At 48.9% G+C, this 24,491-nt stretch overlaps 7 protein-coding genes across 7 annotated transcripts; 2 read left to right on the forward strand and 5 right to left on the reverse strand.

Moving 5' to 3' along the window:
- Positions 1-677: 677 nt before the first annotated feature.
- On the reverse strand, positions 678-3,002 carry BKA55DRAFT_728926 (cytochrome P450; the record flags this gene model as incomplete). The annotated part of the gene is made up of 11 exons (XM_046201189.1): positions 678-750; positions 885-1,025; positions 1,100-1,258; positions 1,340-1,418; positions 1,477-1,499; positions 1,562-1,742; positions 1,779-1,898; positions 2,013-2,132; positions 2,196-2,533; positions 2,606-2,738; positions 2,798-3,002. 11 exons carry the CDS (start codon positions 3,000-3,002, stop codon positions 678-680), a joined length of 1,572 nt encoding a protein of 523 aa, XP_046048558.1.
- A 2,001-nt stretch (positions 3,003-5,003) lies between these two features.
- BKA55DRAFT_540188 (Ribokinase-like protein) lies at positions 5,004-5,966 on the forward strand (the record flags this gene model as incomplete). Its single annotated transcript, XM_046190228.1, has 1 exon — positions 5,004-5,966. One exon carries the CDS (start codon positions 5,004-5,006, stop codon positions 5,964-5,966), a length of 963 nt encoding a protein of 320 aa, XP_046048559.1.
- Positions 5,967-6,067: 101 nt separating this feature from the next.
- BKA55DRAFT_594647 (uncharacterized protein) lies at positions 6,068-8,125 on the reverse strand (the record flags this gene model as incomplete). The annotated part of the gene is made up of 5 exons (XM_046195696.1): positions 6,068-7,040; positions 7,103-7,208; positions 7,261-7,305; positions 7,336-7,572; positions 7,852-8,125. The coding sequence occupies 5 exons, from the start codon at positions 8,123-8,125 to the stop codon at positions 6,068-6,070; spliced, it is 1,635 nt and encodes a 544-aa protein (XP_046048560.1).
- A 566-nt stretch (positions 8,126-8,691) lies between these two features.
- BKA55DRAFT_513588 (ubiquitin-conjugating enzyme/RWD-like protein) lies at positions 8,692-9,825 on the reverse strand (the record flags this gene model as incomplete). Its single annotated transcript, XM_046187908.1, has 4 exons — positions 8,692-8,772; positions 8,829-9,541; positions 9,612-9,706; positions 9,761-9,825. The coding sequence occupies 4 exons, from the start codon at positions 9,823-9,825 to the stop codon at positions 8,692-8,694; spliced, it is 954 nt and encodes a 317-aa protein (XP_046048561.1).
- A 405-nt stretch (positions 9,826-10,230) lies between these two features.
- BKA55DRAFT_384592 (uncharacterized protein) lies at positions 10,231-11,656 on the reverse strand. The gene is made up of 3 exons (XM_046185977.1): positions 11,571-11,656; positions 11,079-11,509; positions 10,231-11,023 (listed from the first exon to the last, which is right to left on the reverse strand). The coding sequence occupies exons 2-3, from the start codon at positions 11,228-11,230 to the stop codon at positions 10,522-10,524; spliced, it is 654 nt and encodes a 217-aa protein (XP_046048562.1). The 5' UTR covers positions 11,231-11,509; positions 11,571-11,656; the 3' UTR covers positions 10,231-10,521.
- A 6,075-nt stretch (positions 11,657-17,731) lies between these two features.
- BKA55DRAFT_540192 (uncharacterized protein) lies at positions 17,732-18,174 on the reverse strand (the record flags this gene model as incomplete). The annotated part of the gene is made up of 2 exons (XM_046190229.1): positions 17,732-18,003; positions 18,120-18,174. The coding sequence occupies 2 exons, from the start codon at positions 18,172-18,174 to the stop codon at positions 17,732-17,734; spliced, it is 327 nt and encodes a 108-aa protein (XP_046048563.1).
- Positions 18,175-20,762: 2,588 nt separating this feature from the next.
- Positions 20,763-23,200, forward strand: BKA55DRAFT_384542 (major facilitator superfamily domain-containing protein). The gene is made up of 6 exons (XM_046185976.1): positions 20,763-21,096; positions 21,150-21,459; positions 21,509-21,567; positions 21,626-21,665; positions 21,726-22,253; positions 22,304-23,200. Exons 1-6 carry the CDS (start codon positions 20,997-20,999, stop codon positions 22,965-22,967), a joined length of 1,701 nt encoding a protein of 566 aa, XP_046048564.1. The 5' UTR covers positions 20,763-20,996; the 3' UTR covers positions 22,968-23,200.
- The last annotated feature ends 1,291 nt before the right edge of the window (positions 23,201-24,491 follow it).

Consider the following 24,491-nt stretch of genomic DNA (forward strand, 5'->3'; position numbering starts at 1 on the left):
TAAGAACGGGGCGTCAATGAGTAGTGACCACAAAGCTGACCGAGAGACGTAACTATTACTTACCTCGACAGCCATACTGCGCTTTGACTCGACTACCAACGAGCTGTGCTAAGGTAACACAACACAAGCGAATGACTCTGCCGAGATGCCCCACCTCCACAAGGGTCTTCCAATATTCCCTAAAGAGCCAATTGGGATCCTTCTCTGGCAACAGGGTCTTGTGGATCGGCTAAAATAGACTACCAGTCTTGGGGAGATCACATTAGCAACGGGGACCTTTGCTTCAAACATCTTCATTGCAGAGAATGGATAAGGGTGAAGTAAGCCATGGGTGCAGCTAATCCAATGAGAAGAGAGCAACAGTATCACATACTATAATGTGCGAAACAAGGTTAAGTCGAGCAATTCCATAAATGGCAAAAGTTTGCGCCTTTGGTGGCTATCAATAGACACAGCCCAGCATCTACCAGTGTGATGTTGCAGTGAAAGAGTGTAAAATATCTGGGCTTGTTTTCTGATATCTCTGAGCACATGAGTACCTGCCCTGCTTCCATACAGCATGTCAGGATCAACTGGCCATCGCAAGACACACTGAACATGACTTACTGTATAATACCTGATCCAACTAGTTATAGTATTCTCTCCAAGCTCCTGGGAGCAATAGCTGGTTGGTATTCCTAATCGCTTTCGACAAGTGCCTCAGCTTTGAGGTTCCGCGGTTTGATGACACAGTCAAAGTGCTCGGGGTGACTTGCAGCAAACACCATCGTCAGCCATGTGTCAACCACATTATCAAATACTTATGTGCATGTTTCTAGCCTGGCAAGGGTACGAAGGTATCGAGGGGCAGTGGGGATAGCTTAAGACAGGGGGAGTCAACAGACCAGGTTCCGCCATTGGTAAATCGGACTCGGGGCTCAATGGGCTTCCCATCCGAAGACATCTTACAGAACTGAAGTGCGGATAACATCGTTGCTACCATGATCCAGACACTATTGTCGGCCAGAAACCGACCGACGCAGACCCTAGTGTCAATTAGTTCGTTCTAGATCTCAAAAGCCGTGACCCGAGTCTCAGTTGGGGTTGGCCTGTCACGTACCGGCGCCCGAATCCAAAATTGCCAACAGGAAATAGTTCCCTAGCTTCATATCTGTTAGGGTTGAAATCGTGGGGGTTTTTGTAGACCCGCCCGTCATGAGCCATGGTATAAGCGTTAGCATAGACCACAGTCCTGGTACTTATCAGACACCCTCCCCACCTTGTAACAGCATCATGATGGCAGCATCGTAAGAGAGTTTCTTACCCTGTAAACCATCAGTCAATTTGCACAAGCAGCAACGAGATTTTTGCCTCAGATATACCTTTAGGAATGAGCATGCCCTTGTAGATATCATCGTGGAGCGATTTGTGTGGTATCCCTGCCATGCATTAGTAGCTGTTGCAGGGTTCCTTCAATGTCAACCATGAACAACTCACCCAGAGGAGCCAGTGGTGACCACCTTTGTGAAGATTCCTTTCAGTTTATATTTCGTATTAGTAAATAGTCAAAAATCTCACGTACCGATAAATCCCATGGACAATATGTTCGATATAAACCAAAGCGGGCCGGTCTGAGAAGCCAGGCAGTCTATCAGATCCAATCACCGTATCAAGCTCTTTATGAGCCTTCTCCTGTATTTCCGGGTGAAGAACCATATTAAGAATGAAGATTACACATGTAGCCCATGTCCGGAAGCCACGTTCTCAGCTTTCAAAAATCAACTGTTATGGAGACATACTCACCGTATCTGCTCCTGCGATAAAAACCGCCCCTGCCGCACCTTTGATATCGTCAAGGGACCATTGTTGTTCCTGACCATGGAACTCCTTTTCCTTGTACTCACGGAGGAGTTGATGTGCTAGAGACGTGTTTCCGTGACCATCACCTCTGTGCTGCAAGAAGGAAGTCAGTTATATGGCACGACATGGTATAGTTTTGGGGGTATTTCCCAAGTCGCCCACTACCAGTCAACTCACATATTCAGCTTGTGCAGCAGCAAATGGGACGTTGTGAATTTTTTTAATAGCCCAGCGCCATTGTCGGGCGAATCGCAAGGACAAGTCGCGGACAATGCAGTCGGGGAGATAGCGAACTACACAGGCTCGTTAGTACAGCCTTCTGGAGACTTCGGGTCTATCGTGTGGATATCTTGTACCAAATGGAACTAGATCAACAATACTGTTGGCGGGAACTCCACCATTACCAGTGGCATACATGGCATCATTGGCGATTTGGATGTAGGGGTCGTCGTCCTTTAGCACTTGAGTGCCGTAGCTCACTTGTAGGACGATAGCAACCGCAAGCCGGCGTAAAGACGTTTCCCAAGTTTCAGGCTTCTTGAGTATATTTCGAATTGTTCGTCGGGCTTCTTTTGTCTGCAGACTATGCCATTGACGGACATTTGTGTTGCTAAACGAGGTCTGGAGTAACTTTCTGTGCATTTGCCAGCGTTTTCCAAATGGAAGAAATGTCAGAGTCTTTCCCCATCCCATGCTACCAAAGACTCAGGTGAGCAAAGTATTCGGACGACGTTTGTTTTAGCTAGGAGCAGGGGTTTTGGCTTACACTTCCAGTAGCGTAAATCTGGGTCGGTCACAAAAGTTGGCGCCTTTCTTCTCCAGGATATCCCTGGCCACCTCTACGATATTGAGGACGACTGTAGAACGGCCCAAGGACCTGACATGTATGATATCGGAATCTGTTGAAGGCAATGTCAGGGGTAAAATATTCGTCTGCGTGTACAAATAACAAACTCACTGTATTCTTTCGACCATTTCGCGTATACTGCTGCAGCATTCTCCCTGGGTATTACACGGGAATGGCCCAGAAGAAACTCAGAAGGCGGACCAGGTGGTAGTGGAAGCGTAGGTCGAGAGCGCCAATGGGCCCATGCAAGCAGCAAAATAGTGGCAATGGCAAGCGTCAGCCCGAAGAGGGCCTGTGATGGGTAGTGCTCTATCATGACTCAAGCTGTGCGAAAGCGAGATCGAGTTTGAGTCGCTTTATGTGAAAAAGGCGAGTATTATTTGGGAAAGTTGAGATTATGATTATAACAAATAAGTCAGGGAAGGAGGCAGATGCTCAGCTCAGGGACAGGCAGTTACCTTACTTCGATGAATCACGCACAACATCACCTCAGGTATATTCCCAACGGGGACAGAGCAACCAACTATGAACCATCCGTATTGAACAACGTCCATCTGACGTTCCTTCCCTGCATCTTTCATGTTCCACCAACCATTGACCCATCAGGTTGCTGAAGATTAGCACCTTAAGGCGGGTAACTAAGGACTTAGTAAGTGAACCAAGGATGACCAGAAAACTACAAGTCCCTCAATTTATTGAAAGCAAACAAATTCGATTTCTTCGTAACTACTAGGTACTTACCCAGTACTCAAGGTGAGTAAGGAATGCCTTGGGAAGTGTGACATCCTTCAATAGCAAATGCTGTTGTTTCCTTTCTGACGTATCATTGTTGACCTGAAATGCAACGGTCGAACAGGCATTGAAGGGGAGAACAAGAAGCTCCTCGTTACCGGTGATATACAAAATTGATATTCTTTTCCGTCCCTACCTCCCATGTGCATCGTTTGACCCTAGTTGAATAAGAGATAAGGAATTACTAGAGCGTCCATGGGTACAAAAAGGTGCAGAGCTGGGTCTTCACACTACCACCAGTTTCAAAGAAGGACTTGGCTGTCATGTTGATGCAGAAAAGGTTTTAGCCGATAATATGACGCAGTTTGTGGATAAGTCATTTAGGCTAAGGAATATCAGCTTGATCCTCCAATACCAGCTCATATGATGCAAATGTTTGCCTTGCTGTCTCGGTTGTTGTCACATTCCGTATGTAGCGAGGCAATTCCCATGCTACAATTGGCTACTTTTGTTCCCTCTACAAACCTCGGTTCCGTTCCTTCGGGCCCAGATCCTAGCTGCGTTACCTCGTTACGCGAAAGTCAAAGCATCCGCCATGAGCTTCAGCCCCTGGGAATCACAGCGTACTATCTCGTTTACTAAACAAAAAAACAAACGCGAGAAGGGTCTGCTAAGCTAGCACTTAACTTGCTTCTAAGCTAAGGATTTAGTTGCCGCAGCTGTACAAGGACATTGTCTAACTGATTCATGTGCTCATTTAGCTACGGATTGGCGGCTCAGAGACAGAGGATGCGCGAGACAATGTGGCTCAATACCGACGCTAAAGTGAGGAACCGGCACTTGTCTTGTCGTGGCTATCGCTGGTCTGGTCTATTGCATATGCACCTAGAATCAGGCCTGGGTTCAATAGTGAGTACTAAGTAAGGGTATATAGGTAGGCTGCTCATGATGCTTCACGAGATGCGGAATTGCCCCTGTTGATGATTGATCAAAACGGAATACGGTACTGAAGATGTGATTGGCAGAAACAGTTCCTTCTTAATTTAAAACACCTTCCATCGTAGTTGCCCCATCTATAAACGAAAGCTTTGGGGACAAGGAAGGCAGGACAACACAACCCCACACCAAACTTGATGACTTCCGCCTTCCACTTGCACATGCCCCTCAGCTCTCTAACCCTCCTCGGGCAGGCGGGGATCCATCCATCTTTTCCACATGACTCGGAATACCTTAGCAACTCAAGTTAACAACTTCTTCACCGCAAACTGAACATGTCAATATTGTGAACAAACTATCAAAAGTGCGCGGCGTTACCGACGAATCCTTGTGCGCAAACACTCAAAGAAGCAAATAAACAGACTTGTTTTAATTATTGCTTTTGCGCTCGGCCTCACTCTGGCACTACAGACACTCGGGCCATCGGCTTTCGGCTGTTGATACTCACCCCTGACGTGACAATTCAACTACTACATCCTCAGCAATAAACAGACAGACGGACACAAACAGCATCATATTGCGAAAGCAACACCAACCTCTATTCAGCCGCAATAACCCGTTCAGCAAATCTCCTCCAACCCACCTCACGATGGCTTCTCACGCTAGCACTCCACACATCACCATCCTGGGCTCTCTCAACATGGATCTCGTCTCATATGTCCCACATCATCCCCTTCCTGGTGAAACCCTCACCTCAAACCATTTCAACACTTCGCCAGGCGGTAAGGGCGCTAATCAAGCTGTTGCTTGCGGCAAGCTCTCTCGAGACTCGGACCTGTCCAATCCTTCGGCTGTCGTCTCTATGGTGGGTGCTGTTGGCGCCGATCCTTATGGCACCCTCCTGCTTGACAGCCTCCGCTCCTTTGGCGTTGCTGTCGATGCTGTAGCCATCCGTCAAGACCAGAAGTCTGGCCTAGCTATCATTATTGTGGATGAGCCCTCTGGTCAGAACCGTATTATCTTGTCCCCTGAAGCCAATCACTCTCTTCAGCCGGCTGAGTTTGAGACCCTTCCTGGCCCCCGTCCTGACCTTCTGATCATGCAGCTCGAAATTCCTTTCGATACTGTCATGCAGGCTTTGAAAGCTGCTAAAAAGGATGGTGTTCCTGTCCTTCTTAACCCAGCACCGGCTCAGCCCTTGCCTATGGATGCCTATGATGGGCTGGCCCATCTCGTCGTTAATGAGACCGAGGCCGCCATTCTTGCAGATTGTGCTGAGTCTGAGCTTGATGACCTTCAAGGCTTGGACCGCATTGGCCGTGTCTTCATTGATCGCGGAGTCCTCAATGTCATCATCACCCTCGGAGGCCGTGGTGTCTATTTCGTCAATAAACAAGGCCAGAGCGCATTGCTACCAGCAACTAAGACGAACGTAGTGGACACCACGGCCGCGGGTGATACCTTTGTTGGTTCTTACGCCCTGGCCGTTGTAGCCGCCAAAGATGGCCAATTTAATATTGAAGCAGCTGTCGCGGCGGCCAATCGAGCAGCTGCCTTGACTGTTGCGCGAAAGGGTGCTCAGATCTCTATCCCCTGGAAAGACGAACTTTAGAGTAGGTAGCAACACCGCTTTCTTCGTAGACAATCCAACAAAAAACATTCGAATCTCACTACGTGTACGGTTTCTCCATTTCGTCTATTACCTGGGTCAGTCTAGAACCATGCCACCCATCCCCATCTGCTTGCATCCTTTTTGCCTCTGCTACGCCCTGGCGATGCTGCTCGGGGCTCCTCCACTTCCCGCTCCCTTGTCGTTAAGGACAAACCCGCCATCAAAGGGAAGAAACCCCTGAGGGTGTCAGCCCCGAGTGACCGCCTCTTCCACAATGTGCTGCTGTCAGATTTGCCAGAAAAGGTTCTTCGGCTTCGAGTAGCAGGAACATCACTTCCATCTCGGCTATGCTCTTCTTTTGGTCGTGTATGAGCCGAATTATTCACCCCCGCGCCCCTAAAGGTTCTCGGCCTCGACATGTAACTTGATGCATAGCTGCCACATCTGGACGACCCTTGTCTCGATCTCTGATGAGATTGGGAGTGCATTTCTATATCATCGAGATCGGCCTCGGTGCGGCCTCGTTGAAGGCTTGCCTTTCTGAGAGGAATCAGAGGGGCAGGGTTATGGTTCCAAGTGGGCTTGATATGTGTCCTGGAGTCATTTTCTTCCGAATGTTTCTGTTGCAAAAAGCACGTTTGCTCTGAATCCTTGGTGTCGTATTTTGCTGCGGCAATCTGTGCCATTACCTTCCTTGCGTTTGTGGCCCCCCAGTGCCTTTCTACCAGTGGCAATAGTGGATTGGATCTCGACGCCGGAGGACGAGACCAAAGCGACATGGCATTGTGGAGTTTCACGGAGGCTGTGGCTACCGTCTCAATCTTGCTGTGCATGCTGAACATCTCATCCTCCACAATTCCCATATCTTGACACATGGGAAACGCCGAATTTCGATATGACAGCCGCATGGTCATGTAGCTTACGGTAGAATCACCCAACTCCTCCTTAAGCGCTTCTATCAGGTTGTCCGATTCTAATCGCAGACACGTCTGTCTGCATCGCCGCATACCCTTTGAGACACGGACCTGCACTTGAGCTAGAAGAAAGATGCTTGATCCGGGGTCCAAGCGGTGACTATCCCGTGAATCAGCGCGCGCCTTGACTAGTACGGCAATCTCGTTCGTTTTTGTACTTACATGGGAAAGGGCTGTTCCTGAAGAATGCGAATAACCGAGGATTCTTCCGTTGGCAGAATTTGGACGTCCAAATCGGTAAGACCATTATCGTCGCAAATATCCCCTGCTACGTATGCCGTCAGTCCTTGTTTGTTCAAGAACGAGGCTTTCATGTGTACCCTCTTGGTCACATTGTGTCAAACCAGCAAGATCCGTGAACAGATCTGGTCGCTCCTAACTGGCTCCTGGTTGACTTATCATCGCAGTTTCAGGCCATTGTCTGATCGAGACCTCGATAGCCACCCAAAATCTATGGCAACCTCTTTCGACAGTTGTGACTTCGGGTGTGATGGTTACATGTGGTGGTAACCAACGTTTTAGTCTAGGCTGGTGCAGTGTGTTGGAGCCCTCGGTCAGTGCTACAGGTGGACTTCTTCTGGATAGTGGTGACTCCTCTTCTCGGCCTGTTGCATGAGGTGCCAGCGGTGACTCTGCATTAGACATAGAAGCCCTGTCATATATATTGGTCAGAGGTGGGCGAGCCTTGACTGGACGCCGCAGATCATACGCCGCAGTCAATGTACTGGACGTCGAGGAAGAAAACGGATGGTCTTGTCCCAATTGGCCCCTGGGCTGTGCGCGTGTTTGTCTCGCCTTCCTGACCGACAGCTGGGGCGAAGGCGTGACCCCCAAGCGTTGAGGTGGATTATCATCATTCTGCACCTAGCATTTGGCCTCGCGCAAGGTTGGACTGCCTTGTTTTCTCATACCCTGGTCATTATGTGACAATCTTGAGTTCTCTTTGTCTGCATCTACTTGTTCTGGGTTGATCTTTCGCCTCTTGGCGACTGTAAGAGACCCATCCCCCAGAATGGTCCGTCTGTGTTTAGAGCTATCTTGATGAGGATGGTTTGCCGTATGCCGCTTATTCATGTTTTTGTCACCTTTCACAATTCTCAGAGGACTCGGCTTTTCGTAGACAAAGCTGGGGTCAGAGGCGCAAGTGTCCCACCAGGGCAGATCTTCGTAGCTTGGGTTCGACATCGTGATGTATACTGTACTGGCGGATGAGACTGACCCTTCCCTATGACGTCTACCTCTGGTTCTCTTAAATGGTGAAATGGAATCAGTAATCCTATTGCTCAGGCCCTTGCGAGTCTGATATAGTTTCTGGTTAACGATAGTGGCTGTTTCGTTCTGGTCGGGAGGCTTATACCATGCGGTAAGTAATGTAAGATTGCAAGAATGCTGAGGTGGACCAAAGTTTTGAGATGCAACACTAGCATGCTTTATGCATACAATGAGGAGGAAGACGATGTTGTTGTTGTGATGAACATTCTTGATTAAGATTCAACTAATGACACGAATGAGGCAAGGTACCTAAGGCAAGGTCAAGAGGGTTTTAGGGGTATCAGAGATGCTCTTGCTATTAGAACGAAGAGTAAAACAGGAGGTCGTGCTATGCTATGAGACAAGAGGTGCAGAGTTACTGCCCTGATATCGAAAACAATGCCCTTGAGCAGCAGCTACCTAAGGCACAACTGCATGGCCGCATCTAAACAAGGCGAAACCACCAGAGGCTGAAATGAATAGGTAAGGTAAGTCGAAGTTCAAGTAGCTTGCCCAAGTGTTCGGCGCAGGTTCTCCTTTACAGAATCGATATCGGTGTCCTCCATCGCAAGAAACTTGATCTATACAGGATTAGCAAAGCTCCTGGATAAATCATGATAAGAACATAAAGACTTACCAGATCATCCGAAGTCTTGGTCTCCCCATAGAGGACCGGCTCTGACAAGCTTGCGGAAATATTCTTCTTGACTCTATCCTCCCAGACTCCATCCCAATTCCACTCTCCAGGTCGTCTAGGTGTAGCTGTAGATGACCCCGATTTTACGCTCTCTGCCCTATGCTCGCTTTGCTCTCTTTCCTTCTGCTCTTCGTCCTCAAGGGTGTCTTCTATCAACTTTCCCGTCGCTTTGCGGTGCGTTCGCCATGCGTGCCAAGCTCCCGGGTTTCCTGCTGCCGCGAGGGGTACTGAGTCGAGAACTTCCTCTGTATCAAAGGCACTGCGGATATAGTGTAGAACTTCATAAGCCGAAACACTCTTTTTTCCGGTGCGCATATACGAAGGCGTTCCCGACGGAGCTGCTGATGTTGTCGAGTTACTGGCCGTATCAGGACTCGTTACAGGCGCTTGTTTCGCTTCCACCATACTCCGTCTTCCTCGTCCGAACCAGTCAGGGAAACCATGACGCAAACTAAAGCCTCCTGGCGGTAATCGCTCTTGATCCGAGGCACTCACTGTGCCGCTTTCCTGGATGTCGGTTGTGTACATGTATGTTGTTAAGGGTGTGATGAGAGGATGGAACATGTCTGTTGAGAAGACGACGAGAGGTGGGAGCTGAGGATACGAGTCGGGGAAGGATATTTGGAATCTGAGTATAGCAGGACAGTAAGGACCTGTTAGGGTCGCAAGATCAGCATCATAGGTCAAGGCATGGAGTCGAGGAAGTATGCGAGTGTCGATTACCTTTGCGAACGAAGAGTACGCCAGACCAGAGCGTGGCGTCTCCTGGAGTGAGACTAACAAATATTCCCTCGGGACATGCTTGCTTGAGTCCAGCGCTACGTTTACATGTTAACCCAGTATTTCATGTTGTATTCTGGTAGAGAACAAACAATTCTGAGAGGAGCTGTTGTTTGCGCAGCGATGGCAATGCGCTCATATTATTGAACGGCGGCATTGGTGTTACAATCGTGATCGCGTATCTGAGATGTTGTATATCGTAGAGTTGTATGATATGAGGAGTCTAGGCGTAGGTTAAAATGAATTGGCTTTAAAGATCGTGTCGCATTTGTTTGTCGTCGTCAGATCTCCAAGCTTGGGAGCTCTCAGAAGCTATGTGGCAGGCGGTGAAGGCTTACAGCTAACAATATGGTGGGGTGTATTCATGCGCTCCAAGTCATGAACCAACTACAAGTTTGTAAATCAAGATGTCATTATTATGAAGACCATTAGCTCATGGTAATTTTATTCTTGGTATCGATAGGGGCTTAGAAAATGTAGGCACGCTGTAATACATATCATGACAGCTTAGATCAAAGGTCATGATACCGCTTCCACTACCCTACAGTTGCGCAGATTCTGCCATGGGCTAACCGCGGGGTCATCTCATGCCAGTGGGGTAATTCAAAGTTGTGATATCACGACGCCGAAAAAAATGAATGGGAAGCATTTGTCTCTTCAAATCTTATTCTCTGAGTACCTTCCTATAGACTCGTAATCGTAATTCGTAGCAGCACCTTGATATATATTTATAAGATGCAAGCCGTGGTCTATTCCCAAGCAAGTACTCCGTCATGAAACTTTTGAACCCTCAGCCATGCATGTCTTCTCGTGATGGTATCCCGCAATGCCAATAAAAGAAACAAAGACCAGATTAGTGTCCGAGGCGCTGCTCGATCTTGGCCTTCTCCTGCTGCCGGATCGTGGCCACGTCATCCCTCGTAGCGTTATACGAAGCCGTGACTTGGTTGAAAGGGTTGTCGGGGTGCTTCTCGAACTCCTTCCTGATTCTGGTCTTCCTCTGATCCAGGCGTAAACCGACACCGCTGCCGTCCTTCTTCATCTCCTCGAGTCGTCGCTCTTCGTACTTGGCATATGCGGCCGGGTATCGGCGTTCGGGATGTCGGTCGACCTTGTCGTCCTTGCCGCCTGTCAGAGCTAGAGCGTCGAGGGCGTTGTCGATACCGGATGCGCTGATAGCAGATGGCTTATCATCGTCGTCGAGCTGCGAAAGATCAAGACCGCGCGACTTCTTAACTGGAGCCTTGGACTTCTTGGGGGCCTTTCCGGGGGTGTTGGCGTCGTCTTCGGCCTGCAGAGCAGCTTTCTCGGCCTTCTTCTTCTCAGCCTCGGCGGCCTTTGCGGCTTGAGCTTCCCTATGTGCGATGTCAGCAACTCAAAGCTGCGCCCTCGAGCGACAGTAGCACTCACTTCTTGGAGGTGTTCTTGGCGCCCTTATTCCACTTCTCCTCCTCGGCAGCTTCTTGACGGGCGTCGTTTGCGGCTTGCTTCTGGGCAGCGGCCTCGGCCTTACGAGCGTTGCCCGCTACCTTCTTGCTGTTGTCACCCTTCTTGCCAGCCATTGCGAAAGCTCGGAAAGTGGGTGATGCGTATGAGTGGTGGGGAAGACGTCAACGTGGTACGAGTAGCAAATCGGAGATTAGGTGTGCGAAACAGAACGGGATCCTCGGCTGGTGTTGCTAGGGGGAGCTGAAGAAATGTGGCTCTCCTGGGGTTTGTTTGGGGTTGAGTTTCGTTGGTTGGAAAGAGGAAAAAATGTTGTGATGTCGTAACCTCGGAGTCAGAGTCGGAGGATGGTGCCCAACTAATGACGGATGCCTGGGTCCTGAATTTCTGGTGTACTGTGTGAATAGACACTTATCAACTTTTACTTCTACTGTGCTGTATATAGCAACCACTTACGGCTTCGACCATAATAATAACTTTTTTAAAAAAAAATTAAAAAATTAAAAATTACGTTAACATCTTGACACTACTTGGAATGGTAGTTCATTAATCAATTGAGTATCTGTCTTTTGTTACTGAGTGAGAATGATAGCTATAACCTCAAGGTTCCAGTTGATATCAGTCTTGGCCATATGTAGTAAGTACTGGCGAACTGATCATGAGCAAGATAACGCTGCCATTCATGATAGCACGGTATCACCATTAAACCTGGAAAACATTGAGTAGCATCACATCAGCATTAGTCCGTTGCTCGTCACTCTCGCTTAAAAATGCTCCGTGGCAGTTTCTCAACTCATGGCGTGAACTGTCATGCGCGAATCAGAGCCTGTAAGTTGTGAAACTTGAGAGGTACTTAGATAGACTCGACAACAAAGCCATTTACATTTACCTTGCACTGCAGTAGCATCATGCCCCTGCCTCACAATCCAAATGCAATACAATACCAGCGACTTGTATCAATAGTCGAACCAGGCTGCTCACATGCCAACCCTTCAGCCTCAAAATGCATGGGCGCCTTGCATGGGTTAGTCAGTTCATGGCTGCACAGATTCTTAATGATTGTTGGTGTCGATTAGTGTTAGCTCGATATTGTGAGACGAGACTACAAGTGCGAGAATAAGTCTGAAAATGAGGATATAAGGCTATTGAGTTGGCCGTAGCTTGCGATTGACTTTGAAGATCCCGTCACCCCAGCATCATCACCTCGCATCACTCACCGTTTGCTTGTATCGCGCTTATTATCTTTACCAACCAACTGCTCATGTCTCAGTAACGGCTGTTACCACGAGGCGTATCACAATCAAGCCACACACTCTTTGTTAGAGTTAACATGTGGTTGTCAAGTTAAACTATGATAACCTTAGAGTCTTATACTTGGTTGGCTGTAATCGGCCCGTGACAACACCAACAAGAGATCTCCATGACCAATATACAATTTGAGTACAGCTTTGCCTCCCTCTTGCATTTACCGAACCGCGGTATCGGGACGCTCGAACGGTCACATCACCTAAAGGGGAGTTGTACTCTCACAGCAGGCAACCAACTCGGATACTCTCATATGAAATGGGAGCTGAATCCATAACCAATATTGACAATCAAGTTGGGGGCTGACAAGAACTTGCACTTGTGCTTACCGCACATGACAACGAATCCTTTCTCCGGAAGTATCGGGTATAGAAACATGCGAGATGGCATCAACATCAACTCACCACTATCACTTGCGGTCAGCATATAACGCTACTGTGATTCCATTCCTAGATATCTAGGCAGCCTGCTTACGCTCAACCGAGCCATGCAGACCCTTGAAGTTTCGCCTCAGAAAGAAACACATCCCGGGAATAATGTGACTCAGTAGGTAGCACATTGCCAGAAATGTTTCGAGATAACACGTCCGGATGGTGTACCCAAGCGAACGTGCCTTGTTAGTTAGTATCCGTAGGAATATCAACAATTGTTCCCTTGACATTCCCGTTTCTACCCTGCTATTTTGCAACCTTGCAGTTGAAACCGCGAGACAAGAACCATCCTCACCGATAAGTGAGACTTTGAGATACGTCAGATTAGAAGGCACGGGGCTCGAATATCCCTTGGCCCGGTTTCTCGATTTGGTTGGATGCATACCGAGAAGTGAGATCCGGGGGGGAAGATCCTTTAAGGGCTGAAAATAGTAAACGATCCTTGTAAATACGTATACTTCACTGCGAAGTCGTATCCAAATCCTTGTGTAACATGGAATAAGGTGGCTTTTATTTCCGTGCTCGGGTTTCGGTGTCGTCTCCTGAGAGGATGAGTTACGAGTTGACTAGGCCTTGGCCTATGTGAGACCCAAGAGGTTGAACATAGGGTGTTCTAAGCTTGATATGTGAGGGAGCATGTTTCAGCATATCAAAGAAATGAAACATTTTATTCCCGTCCAATTTCATTAAGTACTGACTGGTCTGTATTAGTGATCTGTCACCAAGGAACCACATAGGAGAGTGTGGTGAATACTACTATACCTGTGTCTGACCTGCCAATCACAAGAAGAAGCATGTAAGTCTCGGGGTCATAAACGGAACAGGCCGGTCTTACTGAGCCAAGGATTCACAGGAGAACCATGTTAACAACAGCAGAATAAGGTGGGAAGCGAACTTGAGGGCGCTCATATGAGTTCTGACAAAGCCACCAAATTTGCGTGTGTATATAGTTGCAGATGGAGATATGTACGGATACATACATGCATACATACATCCCGCGAAGTCCGGCTGCTCACTCACTGTCAAGGATGTAAGTAGGCTGCGAGACTGTGCCGTATCTGAGCCCTAGGATTAATGGCTTCACGACCAGGATGTCACGTATTCTGACGACTCTTTTCTCTTTACACGCGAGACTGCATGATTGAAGCGAGAAGTGACGAATCACTCAGCCATGCAAGCAGGTAAACTGAGGAGGAGGTGAACTCGTTTTCGTCTTGGGACTGTAACAATGCAATATTGTCACCGCCGCCCGCAGCATGAGAGCGTGAGCATCGCAACACTGAGGATATGTCCCCCTGGTCTCCTAAGCGAACACGCTCATGCACGCCCGTAGACTATGAGAGAGCGCCCCTGCTGTGCAACGTCGGCTCTCAGTCATGGTGTTGTTGATTTATGCGGGGAGCCGGTGAGATCCAAGCGCTGCTGGTGAAAGATTTTGGGCTGTTGGAATGGTAGTACAGTGGCCTGCTAGAGCAGGGTAAGGTAAGGAAGGCAAGGCAAGGCAAGGCATCTGAGTCAAAGCCAAGGCAGTAGAAAATAGCATGGGTTGCACAGGAATGGATCGACAGCAAGGGACCTGGAACAAGACCAAAGCAAGACAGACAGGGCAGAGACGAGCAGGGGATCTGACTTGGGGAGTAGCAGTAGGGTAAGGGTAATAAAGCAGGCCTCGTTTATGGTGAGAGTGGAAGTGTAATGTAATATGCTGTGAGTGAGTTGTTCTGGTCAGGGAGGTCTAGGCTGGTCTAAGTCGGTGAGGTTATTTACCTTCACCGAGTTCAACATCATCCGACAAACAACCTGGTTTTTACTCCGTACGTACGGCAAGATAATATTAACAATATTTATTAGTGTTTAGTATTTGCTTTTGTATCTACTATGCGGAGTAGACGGGAAGTTCAGGTTAGTGAATAAGGCTGCAGAGGGGAGATTATGTTTGGGCTGGACTTTTCTTAGGCCGTCCCCAAGAAATAAAAAAAAGGAGGATGACCCAGTGATCTGGATCAGCCCTTGTCCATTTTTCTACTACCAGATCAACAGTGAGATGAGATTCAATGTTGGAATGGCCAATCTGTGAACATCACAGAGCGCTAACTGTAAATCTCTAGCCCACAATAGCTAATAAAACATAGAAAACTCAAAGTTGAGTGTATGTAACCCTCATATCGTATCGCCAAAAAGTCAATGCGGCCTCATCTCAGAGTGAACGGACGTCATCAACGCAACGGTGCCAAGCGATCACCATGACGGATAACGAGTAAGCGAGGCCGAGGGTAAGGGCTTTTCAGGCTCTAATGAGCAAAAACTACAGTGAGTTTGTTATAGAGGGAGGATAGACGAAACTCTACTGGGTAATAATAATCTTGTTGATTGTTGCTTAAGCTTTTGTCTAGTCATGACTAAACCGGCCAGAAATTTGCTTTACCCGCGTGCGTGCCGCCGTGGGAGGGAGGTTCCACTATCTTGGCTCAGCTTGTAACTTGTCTGTGAGTTATTGGTGATAATTCCTCATAAAACAAGGAGTGATAGTGGAGAGGACAACAACAACAACAACCAGAGACAAGAGTAATTATGACCAGTCTCTGTATCATCACATGATAGTTTGATACCTTCCCCTCATCATCATCATCATCAATTTGTCATGTCGTGTTATGTTGTGTGGTGTCGCGGTTAGAGTTGCTCGAGTTTATTCACTACTACTACTACCACCACTACGAGAGTTAACGTAGGATCTGTAACTTCTGCTTGCGGTCGAAAGGGATGGACGGTCCAAATCCAATTCGTCCGGATCGTCAAAGGATGCTTCCCCGTTCATGGAGATGGATATGCAAATCACGGGACCCAGAGCCGCCGTCACCCTCTCCTGTACAATTCAGTCCAGTCCAGTTCCTTACACAGCGGATGATACCCGGTAACAAAAAGCAATTGTCAGTCACAGAGCCCAAAAGAAAAGAAAAGAGAGAGAGAAAATTTGAAATTACTGGCTCCTGCTCCTTCCTCACTAAACTCACACCGTCATGACCTTGTCTACCTGAGGTATCCCCTCCAATCCAATGCATCCACCCTCTTTCTTTTTCCCACCCGCACGTTCGAGTTCGCAAACCCACGCTAAATTCATACCCTGGCCCCCTTTTCGAAACCTTCGAGAATTTCTATCAAGAACCGGGGCGAACAGCGGTCAGACCCCCTTGTTTTGCCTAGGTTTTCCCACTCTCTCCTCTCCCTTGCCTTGCGACAGGTTCAGCTTCTGTCCACGACCATAACCATACTAGGACAAGGGCTCTTGAGATCCCCGGAACCTCTCCCCCCAAAACCAAGTCAAGTCAAAATTCAGAGGGTGCGTGCGCTCTCTTGAAGCTGACGGTACGGTCGACGCCGAAAGGCTTGCGGGGTCATGGCAATCAACACGAGATGACGGATGGATCCTCTCATTTCTTCCATGATTGAGGGAACAATCGACAATCCCCCAACACAAGCCCGCCGTTGTACATTCAGGACGGGGCACACAAACTTGGTGTTGGTCCGAAAGCGGCGTCAATAAGCAGCTACAACCAACGCCCGAGACGTCAGAGCGCTTTCAACCGTCGTGCAGATGCTTTTAACACTGCTGCAAACATAACAGCATACATACAGTACATACACATATGCAGATGCTGCATGTCGGTGGTCCAAAGGTGCACCATCGCTATAATGGATGGATGTGCGATACTTCATAGCGAATTCCAAGACATTACATCGTATCTGGCCCTCCCTGCCTTCAGCGATTCGTTTGGATCGGGCCACCCGGCCTGCTGGGTTTGACATCGCCCACACGGCTTTTCTGAAACACACCCTACACCCTACTCAATTTTCCTGCTCCCCATCCTTCTCTTTTGCCTGCCTCACTTTTTATCCTTGGACAGGCGGGGGTGTCTAGTCCATCTGTCATTGCGTAGTCTACGACAAGGGAGGCTTCTTTACCGAGACTACAGAGTACCTCATTTGTACAATCGACGAGATGCATCAGATCAACCCAGCCCACCGGGTCGCTTGTCCGCCGCCCCCTTTTTCCCCTGAGGCCAGCTCGTCCGGCTCTTTTCTTGTGGCCACTCGGCTTCTCCCCTTGAGCGGGGCGCCATGCGACAGGCTCCAAGAAAAGTAGTCTTCTGGTAGCACGAGACCTCCCGCGACGTGCCTAGCTGTACCGGCAAACTGCACTGTATCCACTTCAGCGAAGCCGGAACCCAGGAAGGCCTTCCGGGACTTCACAGGGATTCAAAATGGAAAGGCACCCAACGCTATTGGATAGTTAGAAGCGCCGGGCTCGACTATGACGACAATGGATGTGCAACTCACCCACGCCTGACGCGACACCTTTATTTTTCTGCGGGCGACGACCTTTTGAGCGAAGCCGAGGTTGTTCAATTTGGGTTGTGGTCGAGAGCTGTGAAACTATCGGGGACGAAAAAAAATTGTCAGGAATGTCTCAGGCTTCACCGACGAAATGACTCCAACATCCGTATTTGACTTGCATCTATGCAAGGCGGATCTGACACCTACTCGGTAGGCGGATGAAAGCGTCCACGTCGTCGGTAACCATTGGAGTCTATTTTCAATCACCTACTGCACATCATGCATACATATCAAAAGGAGCCGCGGGCGCGTATGAAACAGGCGAGTGATACAGTGCTATACCGCTTCCGTGACAGGGAGCCGCGAGCTTTGAGTGGGGGGCCCAGGTCTAGATTTTAGCCACTTCCTTTGTGACACAAGACGAACTCGGACCTTGACTGCAAGCTGGCACAAAGTTGACAAGTCAAGATGCCCTTACCTTGCCTTCGTAGGCTTCGCTTTGCATCTGCCCGGGTCGGTAGTGTACAGCCCCGAGCCCTGTCTCAAGACTCAATGCCGACATTTGGTGTATAGTATGGGGACAGACACGATTGCAGCAAAAGGGCGACTCCCGAGAGGACCGCATCCAGCATTCGAAGCTGCTTGCAGACTAATTAAAGACGATCTAAATTGTATCTGTGGAGTCGACTGCACTTCCGGCAGTCTTTGCTGCTCGGGGCTTACGGCCCAGCGGGTTGGGTGCGGGTGGGCCAATTCGACTGACGAGCTCAAAGTCGAGTCAGATCCATTTGCTACAGATATTGGCGTGGGCCTTCGGGAGACTGTACCCTACAGCCTCAAGGTTCAGAGCCCTGACTTGAAACCGCTACATTAATTGCAGCATTTTCAAGCCCAACACCGCCAGTTTCGTCTTCTGTGCTCACAATGTGTGGCTTACGCGCCGCAGCAGCTACTCCACGTGCCAGCAGTAGGCGAAGGGTCCGGTGCAGCATGGCGGTGGCAATGTCTCGGGTTCCTGATCAAAATCTCACACCTTGATGTTTAATCCCTTGCTCGCTCACCCGTGGGTGGCTCCCTTCTCTTAACCCTACTTTATGGGGCTCTGGGGATGTCAAAGAGGGCTTCCACTTCAGAAAAATATTATGTCGTGTGCTTCTATTGGCGCCTGGCTTGTATGACGTTAATGCAGCTGGGGAAAATTTTCGATGGTGATGCGCCAGACCGACATATATGACTCTAAATTCAAATTTTTAGTACTGGACCATCAACGTCAGCCACGTGTCTGACATATGGACGACACGCCTATGTCAGTCAGGCTTGAAAATTTTGGTTGCAACATATTGAGATTTCCAATTTGTTCTTGCCTGCCGGAAAGCTTTCACGAGAGCCGCTGTCAGAGAACCTTGTAATTTCCATGGTGAGAGCGGGGATGATGTCCGTATCGGTCACGAAGTAGGTTCGACATTCTACATACAGATTCCTGCGACCTTGGCATCACTTACACCTAGGCTTTTCGGCCTAGTCATGCCCTTCTCGGCCGACTGATATGCAAGATGGAATTTCTACTCCGTGTTCCGAGGTGGAATCTCCTGTGTAATTTTGACCTCGTGACAAGCACGAGATACGTTTGGAGTTGCAGCTCGTTTTCGCAATATCTAAAGATATCGCAATCGAGCTCTTGGTCAGTATCCCGGTAACTTTAGCTTGCACACCGATCAGAACATGATACTTAATTTGTACTCATCCTACGCGTCATTCTCGAGCTCGTATGCAGTGGACAGTGAAACATGGTTGAGGTATGACAAGGCTGCGGTGTCTCGACGTTGCTGGCAATGCAGGCAGATCCCGAATGACTCCCTCATGCATGGAAGTCGTCTGCTGACTATGTGCTCCATCGTTCTGGAAAACACTACAGGAGCTAGAAGGTACGGCATAAGATGTTTGCTCCAGACTTTCCGGAACAAATGTCCGGCGGTGGGTGTGAGGAAAGAACAAAGAAACACCAAGCGAATAACACATCATCAGAACCAGCATGCTATTCAAGGAAAATACCATGTAAGATGGACGGATGCCTACGCCTGCCTACGACTGACGGGGTGAGCTGGCTGAGAACGTGGGGGACGACAATAACAACCTACCTATGAAAGAGACAACAAAAACATCGCAACTCCTATCACAGCAGGCACTGGACTGATATCTGATTATGTTCTACCCAAATCGACGTCATTAGGCACCGCATCGAAATCGCACGCCGCAACACCAAGGCTGGAACAACGGCCCATGGCATGCCATGCCATGTGCTATAACAATTGGTGGTGCTGACTGAGTGACTGACTGACAGATGGAAGTCGGCTCCGCTGGAATCTCATTACTTTCTGCCCGTCACCAAGAGGATGAGAGGTGTGGTCCCCTTCCGGGAGGTCTTCCCTAGTTACATTATCGCTCCACAGCCAGGCTGAGGCGACCCCGGGGATGATTTCCGTGTGACGAGCCCCCGGGGGCCGTTGCTCATTACTCACTGTACTGCGTTCACCGCCTCCTAAACCTGTCGCTGTTGTCCTGTCTTTTACAGCGGCTGTGCGGGTTAGTGTCGTTTGGTGCAGCCAATGCGATAACATGGAAGTCAGTTGACCGTATTTCAGGTTGCTGATGTTTTGCACGCATAAGCCAGTTTCGAAACAACAGAATGATGTGTCCATGGAAGACAGGACTTTTGACGAAAGGGAACACTTGGACATGCGCTTAGCCACAGCGGAAATACCGGGGTGCAGTTACGGACGGCGCTATTCGCTTTAGCATTAGCATTCGGTTTGGCTTGTTTTGTTTTCCAGCTCCATTCGCACCCAACAATTAAGCTCGAACCCAACCGTCAGTCCATGGCGTTTTGCTCGAGACACATCCCCGTGGGCCTCTCCCAGTGGCTTACAGGGGATCAGAGACAGAGAAGGATACCCCTGCAGAAGTACTTGCTGGATACCTACGCTTAGTCTTCCAGGGCTCCTGCGTCTCCGTCTCCCTGGGACCCAGCCCCTGCAGCCCAAGACTCGAGGCCCAAGACCAAGTCCGCCCTGTCAAACTGGGATCACTGCCCGTGGTGTTCTCACTTCTGGTGCTTTTGAAGCCCTGAAGCCAGCCCCACTACCCATGTCATGCCCAAGAATTGGCCGTTCGCCGCATCTCACAGCACAGCGCAGCGCGGACACGACAGGAGATTTGCCCTTTGCCCATTTGGCGCGCTCATGTCACCGCTGGTTCCAAGCTTCGGGTCTAGTAATTAATTCTATTCTGCTCCAGAAGTTGATCATTGTGACAAGTCCATGTACCCCAGTCCCAGTCAAGCTGTGAGGGGTGTTGCTCACTTCACTTCACTACCAACACTCCATCCTCATACCTACTCATTCTCCATACTCCATACACTTCTTATAAGTGTATCCACCCCATCTTGGTCCTTCTCTTTTCCTTCCGTGAACCTTCTATAACCCTTTAATTAGTCTCCCTTCTCCCTCCGCCACCTTGATTCTTATTCTGTGTTCTTTCTCTATCTCTCCATCAGCTTGAGTCTTTGTCAACACTTGCAATCTGTTGCTACTTGGGTTGTACATCTACACCAAACCACTTACACACTTACATACTCGACGACATTCACAACCTAGCGAAGCCACTTGTCTCATGCTCTTAGACTTTACGAAACGGATCGATCAGACTTGCGAATAGCTCAGAGACACCATTTTCACCAAAAGTTCAACAGATATTTACCAGGGGACACCCATTGAACGAAAAACGAGACCTTCCGGGAGGATCACAACTAGAAAACATGGCGAGGAGTCGTCAAATGACTGCGGCCAACCGCGAGACCGCTGGCCGCAATGAGAGACCGCTTCCCCCATTCCCCGCAAAGCAAATGTTTGTTCTAGGTACGGAACTCAACTTACATGGCTTTTCCGACACTGGGTCTAACAATTGGCAGCCTGCTGCAGAATATGCGAACCGATTGCCTTCATGTCCATCTTCCCCTACATCTACTACATGATCCAAGATTTCAACATTACCGATGATTCCAACAAGATTTCAGTCTACGCCGGTATGGTCACCTCCGCTTTCACATTGGCCGAATTCTCGACAGGAGTTCTTTGGGGACGACTTAGCGATAAGATTGGCCGAAAGCCAGTGCTTCTCTTTGGTCTGTTGGGAACTGCTCTGAGTGTCTTGGTTTTTGGTTTCGCCCCCAGTCTGCCAGTCGCACTCTTTGCGCGTGCCCTTGGAGGTCTCCTCAATGGGTATGTTTTTCGGGAAAACTGCTTGGAATGCTCAATTAACATATTTCAGCAACATTGGCGTCCTTCAGACAACTGTCGCCGAGCTTGTTACTGTAAAGGAACATCAACGTAGGTTGAGTCTGAAAATCAGATGAGAATTTGAGAATTAGGTTAACATATCATCCAGCCCGAGCTTATACTATCATGCCCATGGTGTGGTGCATTGGGTAAGCCATACATACTCGTGCAGTCATTGACAGCAGTTGCTGACTGAATTACCTATTTAGATCGATCGTTGGGCCTATGATTGGAGGGGCTCTCGCACGACCATGCATCAGCTACCCCGAGATCTTCGCTCGTGGAACCATCTGGGACCGATATCCCTACCTCCTTCCTAACCTCTTCAGCGCCGCCACCGTCTTCTTCGGAGTCATCATTGGACTTCTCTTCCTGGATGAGACTCATGCTGAGAAGAAGGCTCAGCGAGACCGTGGTCGTGAGGTTGGAGATTACCTTGCCAGCTGGTTCGGTGGAGTTGCCAAGTGCAACGGACGAGGCCGCTCTCCCGAGAAGCAGGCTCTTCTTGATGGAAAGCAAAACGTTCAGTATCTCTCGACCAGTGTTCGCCCTGGCTCTGCTCACTCTGACGAGGCCCTGCCTGCTTACCGAAGCCAAGAGAATTCGCCCCGACTTGCTCCTCAGCCTGACACACAATCCCTGAACGAAGCCCCCTTGGAACCCATTGTGGTGCGAAAGCCCAAAACTTTCACTAAGCCTGTCATTATGAACATTATCTCTTATGGCATTCTCGCCTTGTAAGTTTCATCTTCACCAAAAGCTTCATGCAGTCTCTAACACATTACAGCCACACTATGACTTTTGACCAGCTTTTCCCCGTTTTTCTGAGCACCAAGCGACCTGAACACCCCGTTCACGACCTCCCCTTCAAGTTTACCGATGGATTCGGCCTCGAGACTAAGATGATCGGTGTCATCATGTCGGTTCAGGGACTTTACTCACTCCTCTCCAACTATCTCATCGTCCCTCCAGTTACCCGACGACTTGGTTCTCTCCGCCTCTTCCGAATCCTCGCATTCTCGTACTTTGCGCTCTACCTGGTCACCCCCTACCTTGTGCTACTCCCCGAATCTATGAGAATGCCGGCCATCTACCTCCTTGTCATCTGGAAGTGCACCTTCTCCACCATGGCCTACCCCAGCAACGCCATCCTGCTGGCCAACTCGGCACCATCTAAGCAGGTTCTTGGAACGATCAACGGAATTGCGGCCTCAACTGCCAGCTTGTGCCGTGCTTTGGGCCCAACCCTGTCTGGTCTCCTTTACTCTTGGGGTCTTCAGACTGGATACTCTGGACTGGCTTGGTGGTTCAGCGGACTTATCACCATTGTTGGAGCATATCTCAGCTCCCAAATTACTGAGGGCGGACCTCAGGAGGACGTGATGCCCGAGGAAGATCCTCTCTTGGACGAGGGTCTCTTCACCGACTACGACGAGGAGGAGAGTGTTTAAGGAACCAGTCAACATGAAACAACAACATACGGCTTGGATTTTCACCCGGAGTTTGAATGTTTCGAGCAAGCGAGAAATCGAAACAATCTGGCGTCATTTCTTTTAGGGACGGATTGTATAAAAGGGCATGCGAGGCCCATGTCGAAAAATACCCCTTTTTTTTCTTCCAACACAGCGATCAGGCATGGAACAGGCGTTTTACAATAAGAGGGAAAAAAGAAGACGGATGAACTTGGGAACTCTTTTCACGAAACATAGACTATGGATTCATTCAACGAACGAAGGATTCAACGACAAAGTAGAAGGACAATATTTTGGGAAGGAAAATTTTTGTAATGGATTTTGCTACACGGCCGATGGCACCAGCCCATGCTGTATCGTCAACGACAGGACCCCGGAGGTTTAGAAGGCGTTTTTCGGTATGGGGGTTCTTGGTGGCCTCGAAGTTGTCGGTAGCGTTTGTTTTCAGACTTTTAAGAGTTTGCTATTTTCAGTTCTGGCTACCTCACGGGGCCAAACTGGCGGTGTAAGAAAGAATAGTGCCAGTGGCAGTAATTTCAAGACTGCCGTCTCATTGAACAAAGATATATGCATGCAACTACTTTCTGCGCGGTGCCTGAGTGACATGAAGATACATAGACGGTGATGCTCGATATGCTTACGCATGCTGCAGCTGAAATGGCAGCGGTCAAAGTGCAGAGCGTGCGTGACACAGCATGGCCGAAGACAACAATGCAGCTTGGTTTGATACATATGACAGTTTCACATAGTAATCGAGGTACCTGAGCATACATGTAGTCGCAATGTAGTTGCTTTAGACCTTGTGGTTGACCTCGTGATAAATCCCGTGCAACCGCAGCGTAACATCAGGCAGCCAGGATGTGAATTTCCTATAAAGGATATAGACAGACTCGTCTGTATGTCGGTAACCAAAAAGGCATCGAGAAAAGAGGACAGAAAAACGAGGTAACAATACCCTTGTCGAAGGAAACCCATGATCTGATGATACAAGGGGAACTGTTAGTAGCGGCGAATCTGTAAGAGCAAGGGTGAATTGGATGGTTGCAGTCGGGAATCGCACTTGCTTGAAAGTTATCGTGGAAATCGTATGAGTTTAATCAATTTCAATATTTTCTGCTTCAATCTATTCGCGCGCTCTAATGGATGTTTGGAGCTTGAACTGAGGTTGGGTGGTGTGGAGAGAGGCTAAGAATGATGGAGAGGATGGACCCTTGCTGCGTGTTGCAGAAGTTTGTACACCTTTCGAACGAGGTAAATAGCGGCAGGAGAGATATGATTGACCTGGCTGTGACAAATCGTGGTAGGAAAGGACCATTGTTGGTAATTAGTGTAGATCCTCCATGTGTGACGCTTCAAAGTTAGCATGAGGATATACTGAAGCATAGTCGAAGCGGGTAATAAGGAAACAGAGATCGGGTAACCAGGAATTCGGAATTTCTTCGTGAGCTTATTCATGCCTGTGCAGCTTACGAATACGGTGACCGGCATCTCCAGTCGGGAATC

Source organism: Fusarium redolens (genome assembly GCF_020744475.1).
Source record: "Fusarium redolens strain MPI-CAGE-AT-0023 chromosome Unknown BKA55scaffold_9, whole genome shotgun sequence".
Classification (NCBI taxonomy): domain Eukaryota; kingdom Fungi; phylum Ascomycota; class Sordariomycetes; order Hypocreales; family Nectriaceae; genus Fusarium; species Fusarium redolens.

What these genes read in the sequence shown, in the direction of transcription:
- BKA55DRAFT_384592 (XM_046185977.1), bottom strand. Translation starts at nt 11,230, where the DNA reads ATGGCTGGCAAGAAGGGTGACAACAGCAAGAAGGTAGCGGGCAACGCT. An exon ending in GCCAAGAACACCTCCAAGAA is followed by an intron (nt 11,024 to 11,078) that starts GTGAGTGCTACT and finishes CATCGCACATAG; the next exon opens with GGAAGCTCAAGCCGCAAAGG.
- BKA55DRAFT_384542 (XM_046185976.1), top strand. Translation starts at nt 20,997, where the DNA reads ATGGCGAGGAGTCGTCAAATGACTGCGGCCAACCGCGAGACCGCTGGC. An exon ending in CTTGGAGGTCTCCTCAATGG is followed by an intron (nt 21,460 to 21,508) that starts GTATGTTTTTCG and finishes AACATATTTCAG; the next exon opens with CAACATTGGCGTCCTTCAGA. An exon ending in CCCATGGTGTGGTGCATTGG is followed by an intron (nt 21,666 to 21,725) that starts GTAAGCCATACA and finishes TTACCTATTTAG; the next exon opens with ATCGATCGTTGGGCCTATGA.